Source organism: Coregonus clupeaformis, chromosome 36, assembly GCF_020615455.1.
Source record: "Coregonus clupeaformis isolate EN_2021a chromosome 36, ASM2061545v1, whole genome shotgun sequence".
NCBI lineage: Eukaryota > Metazoa > Chordata > Actinopteri > Salmoniformes > Salmonidae > Coregonus > Coregonus clupeaformis.
The window spans coordinates 32,291,357-32,306,159 of record NC_059227.1 but is presented as its reverse complement, the minus strand read 5'-3'; the positions used below and the strand labels follow the sequence as shown (position 1 = coordinate 32,306,159).

The 14,803-nt window shown below is 45.1% G+C and overlaps 1 protein-coding gene across 1 annotated transcript in view; it reads right to left on the bottom strand.

The window, feature by feature from the left end:
* The window catches only part of lin28b (lin-28 homolog B (C. elegans)), a 49,364-nt gene extending 34,814 nt beyond the window's left edge, over positions 1-14,550 (bottom strand). The window contains exons 1-2 of the mRNA XM_041865942.1: positions 14,325-14,550; positions 13,441-13,631 (exon numbers count right to left, since the gene is read on the bottom strand). Of these exons, the coding sequence (XP_041721876.1) occupies positions 13,441-13,631; positions 14,325-14,334 (201 nt within the window). The 5' untranslated portion in view covers positions 14,335-14,550. The remainder of the gene's footprint in view (positions 1-13,440; positions 13,632-14,324) is intronic.
* Positions 14,551-14,803: the final 253 nt, after the last annotated feature.

The window sequence follows — 14,803 nt, the reverse complement described above, 5'->3', positions numbered from 1 at the left end:
TTTCTGAAAACCCCCTCCTTTCTTTCCCTCCCTCTCACACTACCTCTTACTCCTGTCATCACTCTTCCTCTGTCCTTCTCTCGCTATCCCATTTGCCTCTCTTCCACCACTCAATCTTTCTCTTCTCTCTCTTCTTTCCTAACCTCCTTCTTTAGTCTCTACCTCTCATTCCCTCTTCTCCCATCCTCCTCTCATTCCCTCTTCTCTCCCATCATCCTCTCAGTCTCTCTTCTCTCCCATCCTCCTCTCAGCCCCTCTTCTCTCCCATCATCCTCTGTCTCTCTCTTCTCTCCCATCCTCCTCTGTCTCTCTCTTCTCTCCCATCCTCCTCGTGACTCTCTCTTCTCTCCCATCCTCCTCGTGACTCTCTTCTCTCCCATCCTCCTCTCAGCCCCTCTCTTCTCTCCCATCCTCCTCTCAGCCCCTCTCTTCTCTCCCATCCTCCTCTCAGCCCCTCTCTTCTCTCCCATCCTCCTCTCAGCCCCTCTCTTCTCTCCCATCCTCCTCTCAGCCCCTCTCTTCTCTCCCATCCTCCTCTCAGCCCCTCTCTTCTCTCCCATCCTCCTCTCAGCCCCTCTCTTCTCTCCCATCCTCCTCTCAGCCCCTCTCTTCTCTCCCATCCTCCTCTCAGACCCTCTCTCCTCTTCCATCCTCCTCTGTCCCTCTCTTCTCTCTCCTCTTCCATCCTCCTCTCAGCCTCTCTTCTCTTCCATCCTCCTCTCAGCCCCTCTCTCCTCTTCCATCCTCCTCTCAGCCCTTCTCTCCTCTTCTATCCTCATCTCATTCTCTCTTCTATTCTCTTCCATCCTCCTCTCAGCCCCTCTCTTCTCTCTCCTCTTCCATCCTCCTCTCAGCCCCTCTTCTCTCCCATCCTCTTCTCAGTCTCAAGAATTCCTGCCGGCATAGTAAAATATCACACAATGTCACCAAATGGAGCTTAATCTGTATCTTGCACAAAAATGCTAATTTGTCCTTGGAACAAATGTGTCTATATCTTTGGATAAAATATCTACAAAACCTACAATCTTTCCATGCAGTAAGCAACAGAAATCCCCCATAACAGAAAAAAAGTGTGTTTGTGTGTGTCAGCTCTCCAACCTTTAAGCTTAGCTACATCATATAACAGATCAAGTCATGTGTGCAACTGGAAAACAAACATGCATGGCCTCCCAATCAACCCTACCACAGGGTGACCACATGGTTACATTCTAAACTCTAGAGAGGTATTTTTGCATTTCAAATGACAAATGTCCCATCAATAATATTTTCAGGAATATAGTTCAAAGTTTGGAAGTTCTTGTTTCATTCTTACCTCGGTTTCTATTCAAGTTACAAAAATTAAATATAAACAAATGCAGCATCAAACTGAATTTGGTTTGAATTTCATTGGTAGTTCATGAACATATTGGACTTCAATTTGAACAACAACACTGAGGGATTATTATCATTATAAACATTATCACTTGTTATACCTACATTATGAATATGCACGTGTATTCCTCTAAGATTGGATCATGAACGTTTATAAGAAATTACCATATCATTATATCTTATGAATGTGAATGAATTAATCTTATCAATTGATATTACTTTGGGCATATTCCTCCAAAAATAAAATGCACATATGAAGTAACACTATAAACATTATAACCATAGTTATTACTATGTTATGAACATCTAAAATTAGATCATGAACGTTTATAAGAAATTACTGTAGAATTCGGGCAGGGATTAATCAACATAACCATCTGATGAATGTATCTTATGTGTTCCACAACATTGAGATCAGGAAAATTTATAAGATCGTCTCAGTAGGAATCTGTACCATAGAGATACAGTAACACATGTAATATTTGTATTTTCTATTCTGCAGTCTATGTGAAGTGCTAAGGCCCAGGGTAACAAATTGCCAAGGCAGACAATGTGGCTCTATTGGGTCTTTCCCAGACCTCGCTGTTTCAATTGCTTTCTGATTAATACATTTGCTAAGCAGACATCTTTGTCAGGGAGGAAGCTTGCAAGGCTAACGCCTCGATCACAACATTTTTACATTTACATTTTAGTCATTTTAGCAGACGCTCTTATCCAACGCGACTTACAGTTAGTGAGTGCATAATTTTTTTTTTTTTTCATACTGGTCCCCCGTGGGAAACGAACCCACAACACTGGCAAACGCCATGCTCTACCAATTGAGCTACACGGGACAACGACAGAGTCATTGCGTTTTGGTACACCAGAAGTACATTCATTTCCAATGGAACGCTGTGTTCGCCCTGCAGCTTTGCATTGCAGAGGCAGTTGCAGTGCATTCTGTGTGGTGCACACGTTGGATTTATCGAACGTATGTGTCAAACTGTATGAGTAGATGGCTGGACAGAAACGGTAGCAGAAGGTGAATGTTGAACTTTTGTTGCACACATATCCAGATGATGCTGCGTACTATTTCGCGCAATGACGCCATCTGTGTGTTCAAGGCGTAACGTATGTAGACACGTGACACATCCACTAATGACTACGACTGATTTAAATTTTTAACCCATTCCACTCAATTTGATGTCAACTAGGAAGGAAACCTAGTACGGTGCATGAATAGCAAAGCAGTCCTGACAGTCTGTAATACCAACAGGTTTCAAGCAGACCACCATAGTCCCCGTGCCCAAGGACACTAAGATAACCTGCCTAAATGACTACCGACCCATAGCACTGACGTCTGTAGCCATGAAGTGCTTTGAAAGGCTGGTCATGGCTCACATCAACACCATTATCCCAGAAACCCTAGACCCACTCCAATTTGCATACCGCCCCAACAGATCCACAGATGATGCAATCTCTATTGCGCTCCACACTGCCCTTTCCCACCTGGACAAGAGGAACACCTACGTGAGAATGCTATTCATTGACTACAGCTCAGCATTCAACACCATAGTGCCCTCAAAGCTCATCACTAAGCTAAGGATCCTGGGACTAAACACCTCCCTCAGCAACTGGATCCTGGACTTCCTAACGGGCCGCCCCCAGGTGGTAAGGGTAGGTAACAACACATCTGCCACACTGATCCTCAACACGGGGGCCCCTCAGGGGTGCGTGCTCAGTCCCCTCCTGTACTCCCTGTTCACCCATGACTGCATGGCCGGGCACGATTCCAACACCATCATTAAGTTTGCCGACAACAACAGTGGTAGGCCTGATCACCGACAACGATGAGACAGCCTATAGGGAGGAGGTCAGAGACCTGGCCGTGTGGTGCCAGGATAACAACCTCTCCCTCAACGTGACCAAGACAAAAGGAGATGATTGTGGACTACAGGAAAAAAAAGAGAACTGAGCACGCCCCCATTCTCATCGACGGGGCTGTAGTGGAACAGGTTGAGAGCTTCAAGTTCCTTGGTGTCCACATCACCAACGAACTATCATGGTCCAAACACACCAAGACAGTCGTGAAGAGGGCACGACAAAGCCTATTCCCCCTCAGGAGACTGAAAAGATTTGGCATGGGTCCTCAGATCCTCAAAAAATTCTACAGCTGCACCATCGAGAGCATCCTGACTGGTTGCATCACCGCCTGGTATGGCAACTGCTTGGCCTCCGATCGCAAGGCCCTACAGAGGGTAGTGCGTACGGCCCAGTACATCACTGGGGCCAAGCTTCCTGCCATCCAGGACCTCTATATCAGGCGGTGTCAGAGGACGGCCCTCAAAATTGTCAAAGACTCCAGCCACCCTAGTCATAGACTGTTCTCTCTGCTACCGCACGGCAAGCGGTACCAGAGTGCCAAGTCTAGGTCCAAAAGGCTTCTCAACAGCTTCTACCCCCAAGCCATAAGACTCCTGAACAGCTAATCATGGCTACCCCGACTATTTGCACTGCCCCCCCACCCCATCTTTTTACGCTGCTGCTACTCTTAATTATTTATGCATAGTCACTTTAACTCTACCCACATGTACAGATTACTTCAACTACCTCAACTAGCCGGTGCCCCCGCACATTGACTCTGCACCGGTACCCCCCTGTATATATAGCCTCCCTACTGTTATTTTATTTTACCTCTGCTCTTTTTTTCCCTCAACACTTTTTTGTTGTTGTTTTATTTTACTTTTTTATTTAAAATAAATGCACTGTTGGTTAAGGGCTGTAAGTAAGTATTTCACTGTAATGTCTGCACCTGTTGTATTCGGCGCATGTGGACAATAAAATTTGATTTGATTTGAATAGCAGGGTGTTTCGTTCTGAGCTCCAAGTTGTGTCTTTCAATTGTTTCTTGAATTCACTGTTTCTGCGGAAACATCAGTGAGACACGCATACACACAAAATCAGGCAGACAGGCCAGTGAAACAGCATGGGATGCAGAAACAAAACAGTATGGTGGTAATGCGCAATAATGATATCCGAGGTACATGCGATTTAAGTCATTGGACCAAGAACTTGCTTCACTCAGTATGGTGAACAATTAGCGTTTAGTTCATGTAGGAGCTCAATCATTTTATCTTTCTATTCACTTATCACATAGTGTAACATGTGTAGCACACTCGGTTTCTGGGTAGGCTACAAATCGAGACCAACATAAAAAAAATAGATCTTTACAAAGCAAACACTGAAATGTATCTTGAAAATTTGGGAGCTAACAATTTCTCATATCAGATGCTATTGCTGCCACATGACTAAATTACAGTGATGATAAAAGTAGTCAACAACAACAAGGAAACACATTCGCCCATATTAAGCATGAGACCTCAACAGTAGCAGCTACTGCAGCAGCATAGCAGCGCATCACCGCAAACAGCCTTGATACTCATTCGTGTTTGACAGCTTTTTCAAAGAAAGCCTTAAGGCGTCCGCATGCTACCCATTCGAAACAGTTTGAGCATTTTTATGACAACATTTTGTGACGTTGTTTGTTTGTTTTGGTCTTCAGCAAGGTTTTTTTGGGCTGTTTGTGCACACATTTTTTCTAGAGGCAAGCCGAAGTTCGGTAGACGAAGTCTACGCCCCTTCATCTGTGATTGGTCAACAGTAGGGATTCCTCAATGAAGTGTTTGTTGTCATTTAACGAGAGACGACTCGTTTTCATGCAAATGTTTTCACTTCAGAAATACTGCACAACTAAGATCTCCTTGGCAAAAACTCAACAAATCTGTCATTCATTTAGAAGTTATCTTTGACTTTTTTGAGGAAATGTATACTGGCTACGGAGTCTCAAGAGGGACAAACAAAGGGCTTTTAAGGGAGTATGCGAGGCACAGACGTTCACGTCGCCTAGCCGAGTTCTGCTAGGAGCAAACCCAACCTAATATGCAGATGCCTTTGCCATGCTAGGCGCTTACAGGTGCTTACATCTTTGAACCAGAATGTTCTCTCCCAGTTTAAAATAAGTTCCCGTGAACACAATAAAAGCACCTCCTCCACGAAACCGGGTGCGAAAACAAGATGGTGAAAATGATTGCTCCTCATCCTCTCTACTTCCTCCTCTTGAGTTTTTAAAAGCTACTTTATTGGACCGTAAAATTGTAATTTAAAGGCATAGACGGATTCAAAGACAGGAATGAGCTGACGGTTGTTTTGCAACAGAATCAGTTGAAAATATGGGTAGGCTATTAGAATATGAACTCGAATGTAGGCTGCATATTTAAGCAAAGAGATCATACGTCTTGACTAGAACACAATGGAGAGACAAAATAATAATATGTCATATAGCAAAATCTACACGCAAACTATCCATGTTATACACTATGTACAGTGAGGGAAAAAAGTATTTGATCCCCTGCTGATTTTGTACGTTTGCCCACTGACAAAGAAATGATCAGTCTATAATTTTAATGATAGATTTATTTGAACAGTGAGAGACAGAATAGCAACAAAAAAATCCAGAAAAACGCATGTCAAAAATGTTATAAATTGATTTGCATATTAATGAGGGAAATAAGTATTTGACCCCCTCTCAATCAGAAAGATTTCTGGCTCCCAGGTGTCTTTTATACAGGTAATGAGCTGAGATTATGAGCACACTCTTAAAGGGAGTGCTCCTAATCTCAGCGTGTTACCTGTATAAAAGACACCTGTCCACAGAAGGCTATCTACCTCTCTGTCAACCGGACGGGACCTCCTAGTGTTGACACTGAGCCCCGCCGATCCAACACGACTGGTTTGCCGACGAAATAGTCTGATGTGGTTTCAACAGGCTTCCCGTTGCGACGACCACGAAGATCCATCTGCCACCCCCGGCCCGCTAGCACACGCAAACCACAACTGTGCTCCCTGCTAGCTGTGCCGAAGCACCAATTTGAACTGCTCTCGGACTCACATATTGCTGTTCACTGGACCTTATGATCACTCAGCTGCACAGCTGATGCCTGCTGGACTGTTCCTTTACACGGTACCCTGTCCTGTTTATTCTGTTTAGTCTTAGCCCAAAGCGTTATCGCTATTTCCAGTTGTGTCTTAGCTCTCTCTAATAACACATGTGACTGCTTTATGCCTCTCTCCCATGTCAATTATGCCTTGCCTATTGCTGTTTGGGTTAGTTCTTATTATACAATTTCAATGTAGAACCCTAGTCCCTCTCAAACTGCCTCATACAGTTCCTTTGTTCCCCCCCATACACGCTGAGACCGGCTCAATCGATGCCTCCAATGACGCTATCTCTTTCATTGTTACACAACGCTTAGGGTTACCTGAACTGTACTCATATCCTTCCATATCCTTTTCTGTACATAATGCCCTGAATCTTTTCTACAACGCCCGGAGAACTGCCCCCTTTATTCTATGTACCCAACGCACTAGAAGACCAGTTCTTAAAGCCTTTAGTCGTATCCTTATTCTAGTCCTCCTCTGTTCCTCTGGTGATGTAGAGGCTAACCCAGGCCCTGCAGCCCCCAGTATCACTCCTACTCCCCAGGAGCTATCATTTGTTGACTTCTGTAACCGTAAAAGTCTTGGTTTTCTGCACATAAATATCAGAAGCCTCCTTCCTAAGTTTGAGTTATTCACTGCGTTAGCACACTCCGCCAACCCTGATGTTCTAGCAGTGTCTGAATCCTGGCTTAGGAAGGCCACCAAAAATTCTGAAATTTCCATCCCCAACTATAACATTTTCCGTCTAGATAGAACTGCCAAAGGGGGTGGAGTTGCAATCTACTGTAGAGATAGCCTGCAGAGCTCCATCATACTATCCAGGTCTGTGCCCAAACAGTTTGAGCTTCTACTTCTAAAAATCCACCTTTCCAGAAATAAATCTCTCACTGTTGCCGCTTGCTACAGACCCCCCCTCAGCCCCCCAGCTGTGCCCTGGACACCATATGTGAATTGATCGCCCCCCATCTATCCTCAGAGTTCGTACTGCTTGGTGACCTAAATTGGGATATGCTTAACACCCCGGCCATCCTACAATCTAAACTAGATGCCCTCAATCTAACACAAATTATCAACGAACCTACCAGGTACAACCCTAAATCCGTAAACATGGGTACCCTCATAGATATCATCCTGACTAACTTACCCTCTAAATACACCTCCGCTGTCTTCAACCAGGATCTCAGCGATCACTGCCTTATTGCCTGCGTCCGTAACGGCTCCGCGGTCAAACGACCACCCCTCATCACTGTCAAACGCTCCCAAAAACACTTCAGCGAGCAGGCCTTCCTAATTGACCTGGCCCAGGTATCCTGGATGGATATAGATCTCATTCCGTCAGTAGAGGATGCCTGGTTGTTCTTTAAAAGTAATTTCCTCTCAATCTTAAATAGACATGCCCCATTCAAGAAATACAGAACTAAGAACAGATATAGCCCCTGGTTCTCCTCAGACTTGACTGCCCTTGACCAGCACAAAAACATCCTGTGGCGTACTGCATTAGCATCAAACAGCCCCCGCGATATGCAACTTTTCAGGGAAGTTAGGAACCGATATACACAAGCAGTTAGGAAAGCAAAGGCTAACTTTTTCAAACAGAAATTTGCATCCTGTAGCACTAACTCCAAAAAGTTTTGGGACACTGTAAAGTCCATGGAAAATAAGAGCACTTCCTCCCAGCTGCCCACTGCACTGAGGCTAGGAAACACTATCACCACCGATAAATCTACAATAATCGAGAATTTCAACAAGCATTTTGCTACGGCTGGCCATGCTTTCCACCTGGCTACCACTACCCCGGCCACCAGCTCTGCACCCTCCGCTTCTCCTTCACACAAATCCAGACAGCTGATGTTCTAAAAGAGCTGCAAAATCTGGACCCCTACAAATCATCTGAGCTAGACAATCTGGACCCTTTCTTTCTAAAACTAGCCGCCGAAATTGTCGCAACCCCTATTACTAGCCTGTTCAACCTCTCTTTCGTAACGTCTGAGATCCCCAGAGATTGGAAAGCTGCAGCGGTCATCCCCCCTCTTCAAAGGGGGTGACACTCTAGATCCAAACTGTTACAGACCCATATCCATCCTGCCCTGCCTTTCAAAAGTTTTTGAAAGCCAAGTCAACAAACAGATCACCCGACCATTTCGAATCCCACCGTACCTTCTCCGCTATGCAATCCGGTTTCGAGCTGGTCATGGGTGCACTTCAGCCACGCTCAAGGTCCTAAACGATATTATAACCGCGATCGATAATAGACAGTACTGTGCAGCCGTTTTCATTGACCTGGCCAAGGCTTTCGACTCTGTCAACCACCGCATTCTTATTGGCAGACTAAATAGCCTTGGTTTCTCAAATGACTGCCTCGCCTGGTTCACCAACTACTTCTCAGATAGAGTTCAATGTGTCAAATCGGAGGGCCTGTTGTCTGGACCTATGGCAGTCTCTATGGGGGTGCCACAGGGTTCAATTCTTGGGCCAACTCTTTTCTCTGTGTATATCAATGACGTCGCTCTTGCTGCTGGTGACTCTCAGATCCACCTCTACGCAGACGACACCATTTTGTATACATCTGGCCCTTCATTGGACACTGTGTTAACAAACCTCCAAACGAGCTTCAATTCCATACAACACTCCTTCAGTAGCCTCCAACTGCTCTTAAACACTAGTAAAACTAAATGCATGCTCTTCAACCGAACGCTGCTTGCACCCGCCCACCCGACTAGAATCACTACTCTAGACGGGTCTGACCTAGAGTATGTGGACAACTACAAATATCTAGGTGTCTGGTTAGACTGTAAACTCTCCTTCCAGACTCACATTAAGAATCTCAATCCAAAATTAAATCTAGAATCGGTTTCCTATTTCAGCAACAAAGCCTCCTTCACTCATGCTGCCAAACATGCCCTCGTAAAACTGACTATCCTACCGATCCTTGACTTCGGCGATGTCATTTACAAAATAGCCTCCAACACTCTACTCAGCAAATTGGATGTTGTCTATCACAGTGCCATCCGTTTTGTCTCCAAAGCCCCATATAATACCCACCACTGTGACCTGTACGCTCTTGTTGGCTGGTCCTCACTACATATTCGTCGCCAAACCCACTGGCTCCAGGCCATCTATAAATCACTGCTAGGCAAATCCCGCCTTATCTTAGCTCATTGGTCACCATAGCAACACCCACCCGTAGTCTGCGCTCCAGCGGGTATATCTCACTGGTCATCCCCCAAAGCCAACACCTCCTTTGGCCGCAATTCCTTCCAGTTCTCTGCTGCCAATGACTGGAACAAATTGCAAAAATCTCTGAAGCTGGAGACACTTATCTCCCTCACTAACTTTAAGCATCAGTTGTCAGAGCACCTTACCGATCACTGCACCTGTACACAGCCCATCTGAAATTAGCCCGCCCAACTACCTCATCCCTATATTGTTATTTATTTTGCTCATTTGTACCCCAGTATCTCTATTTGCACATCATCTCTTGCACATCATTCCAGTGTTAATACTAAATTGTAATTATTTTGCACTATAGCCTATTTTATTGCCTTACCTCCATAACTTGCTAAATTTGCACACACTGTATATATATGTATTTCTGTTTCTGTATTTTTTACTTTGTTTTGTTTTACCCCATATGTAAGTCTGTGTTGTTGTTTTTTAATCGCACTGCTTTGCTTTATCTTGGCCAGGTCGCAGTTGTAAATGAGAACTTGTTCTCAACTGGTTTACCTGGTTAAATAAAGGTGAAATAAAATAAAATAAATAAATAAAAATAAAAAATCAATCAGATTTCAAACTCTCCACCATGGCCAAGACCAAAGAGCTCTCCAAGGATGTCAGGGACAAGATTGTAGACCTACACAAGGCTGGAATGGGCTACAAGACCATCGCCAAGCAGTTTGGTGAGAAGGTGACAACAGTTGGTGCGATTATTCGCAAATGGAAGAAACACAAAATAACTGTCAATCTCCCTCGCCCTGGGGCACCATGCAAGATCTCACCTCGTGGAGTTGCAATGATCATGAGAACGGTGAGGAATCAGGCCAGAACTACAGGGTAGGATATTGTCAATGATCTCAAGGCAGCTGGGACCATAGTCACCAAGAAAACAATTGGTAACACACTACGCCGTGAAGGACTGAAATCCTGCACCGCCCGCAATGTCCCCCTGCTCAAAAAAGCACATATACATGCCCGTCTGAAGTTTGCCAATGACCATCTGAATGATTCAGAGAAGAACTGGGTGAAAGTGTTGTGGTCAGATGAGACCAAAATGGAGCTCTTTGGCATCAACTCAACTCGCCGTGTTTGGAGGAGGAGGAATGCTGCCTATGACCCCAAGAACACCATCCCCACCGTCAAACATGGAGGTGGAAACATTATGCTTTGGGGGTGTTTTTCTGCTAAGGGGACAGGACAACTTCACCGCATCAAAGGGACGATGGACGGGGCCATGTACCGTCAAATCTTGGGTGAGAACCTCCTTCCCTCAGCCAGGACATTGAAAATGGGTCGTGGATGGGTATTCCAGCATGACAATGACCCAAAACACACGGCCAAGGCAACAAAGGAGTGGCTCAAGAAGAAGCACATTAAGGTCCTGGAGTGGACTAGCCAGTCTCCAGACCTTAATCCCATAGAACATCTGTGGAGGGAGCTGAAGGTTAGAGTTGCCAAACATCAGCATCAAAACCTTAATGACTTGGAGAAGATCTGCAAAGAGGAGTGGGACAAAATCCCTCCTGAGATGTGTGCAAACCTGGTGGCCAACTACAAGAAACGTCTGACCTCTGTGATTGCCAACAAGGGTTTTGCCACCAAGTACTAAGTCATGTTTTGCAGAGGGGTCAAATACTTATTTCCCTCATTAAAATGCAAATCAAATTATAACATTTTTGACATGCGTTTTCTGGATTTTTTTGTTGTTATTCTGTCTCTCACTGTTCAAATAAACCTACCATTAATTATAGACTGATCATTTCTTTGTCAGTGGTCAAACGTACAAAATCAGCAGGGGATCAAATACTTTTTTCCCCTCATTGTATACAAAAGTATGTATTTCAGCCACACCGATTGCTGACAGGCGTATAAAATCTCCATAGACAAGCATTGGCAGTAGAATGGCCTTACTGAAGAGCTCAGTGACTTTCAAAGTGGCATCGTCATAGGATGCCACCTTTCCAACAACTCAGTTTGTCAAATTTCTGGCCTGCTAGAGCTGCCCAGGTCGACTGTAAGTGCTGTTATTGTGAAGTGGAAACGTCTAGGAGCAACAACAGCTCAGCCGCGAAGTGGTAGGCCACACAAGCTCACAGAATGGGACCGCCGAGTGCTGAAGCGCGTAAAAATCGTCTGTCCTCGGTTGCAACACTCACTACCAAGTTCCAAACTGCCTCTGGAAGCAACGTCAGCCCAAGAACTGCTCGTCTGGAGCTTCATGAAATGGGTTTCCATGGCCGAGCAGCCGCACACAAGCCTAAGATCACCATGCACAATGCCAAGCGTCGGCTGGAGTGGTGTAAAGCTCACCGCCATTGGACTCTGGAGCAGTGGAAACGCGTTCTCTGGAATGATGAATCACGCTTCACCATCTGACAAATCGGACAAATCTGGGTTTGGCGGATGCCAGGAAAACGCTACCTGCCCCAATGCATAGTACCAACTGTAAAGTTTGGTGGAGGAGGAATAATGGTCTGGGGCTGTTTTTCATGGTTCGGGCTAGGCCCCTTAGTTCCATTGAAGGGAAATCTTACTGCTACAGCATACAACGACATTCTAGACGATTCTGTGCTTCCAACTTCGTGGCAACAGTTTGGGGAAGGCCTTTTCCTGTTTCAGCATGACAATGCCCCAATGCACAAAGCGAGGTCCATACAGAAATGGTTTGTCGAGATCGGTGTGGAAGAACTTGACTGGCCTGCACAGAGCTCTGACCTCAACCCCATCGAACACCTTTCGGATGAATTGGAACGCCGACCGCGAGCAATGCCTAATTGACCAACATCAGTTCCCAAACTAACTAATGCTCGTGGCTGAATGGAAGCAAATCCCTGCAGCCTTCCTAGAAGAGTGGAGGCTGTTATAGCAGCAAAGGGAGGGACCAACTCCATATTAATGCCCATGATTATGGAATGAGATGTTCGACGAGCAGGTGTCCACATACTTTTGGTCATGTAGTGCATCTTTCGACATAACAGCTGTACAAACACGTGATCAACTGAGTGTTTTGAACTTGCTGTTACTCAAGTCTTTTTGCACGGTTTCCAACATGGTGGGCCATCAACCATATTCTCCCTGTCCATGAGGCAATAAAACAAAACTACAAACTGTGTCATACAAGTGTTCTCCTAATCAGTTCAAGAGAGAGTGAGGGTTCGGAGAGGGATCGTGCCACTAAGGAAACACCACAGCATGTTGTTGTGTGCCCTGTAGCCTACATGCTAGGGAAACATCATGATGTTACCAAGGAACACATTTGGACAAATGGTCAATTAAGTGATAGGCTACATGTCGCAACCAACACTCTGGCCTACAAAAAGGTCACTATTTCGCAATAACGTGATTTTATTATTAAATTGTACTTATTTTTGCACTATGGCCTATTTATTGCCTTACCTCCATAACGTACTACATTTGCACACAATGTATATAGATTTTCTATTGTGTTATTGACTGTACGTTTTGTTTATTCCATATGTAACTCTGTGTTGTTGTTGTTTTTAATCGCACTGCTTTGCTTTATCTTGGCCAGGTGGCAGTTGTAAATGAGAACTTGTTCTCAACTGGCTTACCTGGTTAAATAAAGGTAAAATAAAATACAAATACAAATGTTATTGCCAAGCAAGGACAGGTTAATACAACGATTTTTATGGATTTTATATCATAAAAATCGACTCATTTCTCATTTAGATACAATAGGCCTAGGCTGCTTGACCAAGCCTACTGAATCATTGCTTTCCATCAACAAGGTGGAGTAGACTACAACGTACAGGGTGAAAGATTGCACCAAAGAGGGAGATGCCCAACGCCCACAGCACATGCCCATAGCAGCACAACATCAACATGCACGATTTTCCTCGTTCGGGGGGAACTTACTTGGTGGACAAATACGTCCAGAGGGGGGTCAACGGGGCTCCCCTCGCTGCTGGTCATTGATATAAATCCGAACCCCATTCGAACATTAAACCACTTGCAGTGGCCTGTTCCTGACAGAAGCTGGGGCCGGATTCGCTCTTCCTGCTCCGTCGACTTGACGTCGTCTTCTCCTCCACCTTTACCCGCCCCTCCTAAAAGGCATATGAAAATAGTTAGCTACAGTAGGCTATGTATTGATATACGAGTGTGGAAGTGGCATAAGTATTTCACCTATAGCCGTGCGCGCGCAGTTAGTAGGCCTAGTAGTAGCCTTTACACAACTTTTATGGAGCCCCGTTGGTTGGAAATCTCCATAGCCTAAGCGGTGGGGGAATCCCCGCCACTGGCCGATGTTCATCTTTGCTAGAATTCGTCTCCACGTAACGATTTTCGAGATCACTCAAGCTTGAACTGGCGCATGGTAGAATGATTCGAACATCACGCAAAGCGGTGTAAAAGAGGCTACTTATTGGGCTTCTAACTGCATGGCGCACGGCGTTATGCGACTGATTGGTCGATTTTCCATTGCACATGCATGCTCACTGATGTAACTTCTGGAGCATATTTACGTGCATCTACCACTGTTAATAACCAGCGTTTAATGAAACTCCAAGGGCAGGTGTACACACATGGTTCCCCAGGCAAGCCCCTGTTGGGTACAATACGCTCTTTATCATTGACAAACAAGACCACAAAATGTATTTTCACATGGCAATAATCGTGGGCGGTAGGCTACGCTACATAACATATGTTATATGTAACAATAGCCAGTCGCAGCCCCCCTCTATACCATCAGAAGGAAAAAGTAAGGGCACATTTTCTTTTACAAATAATTGGAGAATAACCTTCGGCCATGTTTCCCCGCGGACCCTCTGTTCCAAAGTTCCAATCGAAAAGCTTCCTCTGCGAAAACGGGTTATAATAGTCACCATTAATCCGACATCCTCAATTCCAGCGGTCACAAATTTAGCTCGCATGGTACAGCGTGCTTTCCCTCTTTTGATATTTTGTCATGTCTCTCTCCTTCAATCCTTTCCTCGCTCACTCCACTTCGAGCGCTTTCTCGCTCGCTCTCTCTCTCTCTCTCATTCGCCCGCTTACTGGCTGTGCCTCTGCCAGCACTAGACACGTGACTTTGTCAATTACATGCTTTCTAGCTACTAATTTCACAACGGATCCAGGGACGGGAGTGCCGCGAGGAAAACTGACTCTGAACGGGTTAGAAGGTCCAAGTGGTCAGCCGTGTCCTCACAAAAACACACCTTTATAAAGGAGGATGCTTTATCTTGCTTCAAATGTAACACGTTCGGCCGAGAGTCGTGTG